This window comes from Telopea speciosissima, chromosome 10, assembly GCF_018873765.1.
Source record: "Telopea speciosissima isolate NSW1024214 ecotype Mountain lineage chromosome 10, Tspe_v1, whole genome shotgun sequence".
In the NCBI taxonomy this organism is placed as follows: domain Eukaryota; kingdom Viridiplantae; phylum Streptophyta; class Magnoliopsida; order Proteales; family Proteaceae; genus Telopea; species Telopea speciosissima.
In genome coordinates, this window is record NC_057925.1 from 18,090,027 (window position 1) to 18,091,031 (window position 1,005).

At 38.4% G+C, this 1,005-nt stretch overlaps 1 protein-coding gene across 1 annotated transcript; it reads right to left on the reverse strand.

The window, feature by feature from the left end:
* Window positions 1–306: 306 nt before the first annotated feature.
* LOC122643366 lies at window positions 307–651 on the reverse strand. Its single transcript, XM_043836991.1, has one exon. It carries the CDS (start codon window positions 649–651, stop codon window positions 307–309), a length of 345 nt encoding a protein of 114 aa, XP_043692926.1.
* Window positions 652–1,005: the final 354 nt, after the last annotated feature.

The window sequence follows — 1,005 nt, forward strand, 5'->3', positions numbered from 1 at the left end:
TTTTCTTCAGAATGGCTAGGTATGGATGGTTTCGAGTCCGAGCGAGATCTTATCTTTGGGACCTATCACTGTGTCAGTTTCTCTTTTTAGTTTAGTCTTTGGGGACTGTAAGGAATAGTGAGCTAGCTATGGCTATGGGTGGGTTTTAGGGGTTTACCTTTATTTTTTTTTTTTTTGCTTTTTCCCATTTGAAGAAGGCTTTATATCAGTTGCATTGACCTCAGCCTTGTCCTTTTTCAAGGTAGCTTCCGCCTCTACCAATGCATTAGCAAACTCGGTGAGCTCCATCTCCTTATCTGACATCTTTTAGGATATCTTAAAGGGTACATAGGCATAAATGAGTGATGTCAAGATCACATTAGTCTTGTATCGTAGACAAAAAGCAATCCCCATGGATTCCAGTTTCTCAAACAGATTAATCATTTGCATGACGTGGTCCATCACTGGAGTCCCTTGGGACATCTTACAGTTATGGATCTGACCCACTACATCAGAGTGTGCATGTGTCAGCTGCCTGTTGAACAATTCAGTAAGCTTATCCATTTTACCATCTGAGGTGCATACATCCTTGACTGAATCCAAAACTGATTTTTCCAATGATCCTAGGATGTAAAGTGATGCCTTCGAATCCCTCTTAAGGAAATCCTGCATCTCTTTATGTGCTTCAAAATCATTCGGGTCGGGTTGAGGAGAAACTTGTTCATTAAGAACTGTGTATAGTCCATCTGCAATCAGGAGCAATTTAATGCTCCGATACCAATCGACATAATTTGTACCATTTAATTTGTATTCGCTAATGAGTGTTAACAGGTTTGAATTAACAGCAGTCATTGAGTAATAATCTACACATATATAACTAAAAACACATGCATATTAATAACCATTAATAAAAAATTAAGCATATACATCAATGGTCTTTCATGATTTAGGCCTCCATCATAACCCAAAAAATGAATTGGATACCTACAACCCATGCATGCATAACTTACCCTGTCAGGAGTCATT

Coding starts and splice junctions, on each gene's coding strand:
- LOC122643366 (XM_043836991.1), bottom strand. CDS start 651: ATGCAGGATTTCCTTAAGAGGGATTCGAAGGCATCACTTTACATCCTA.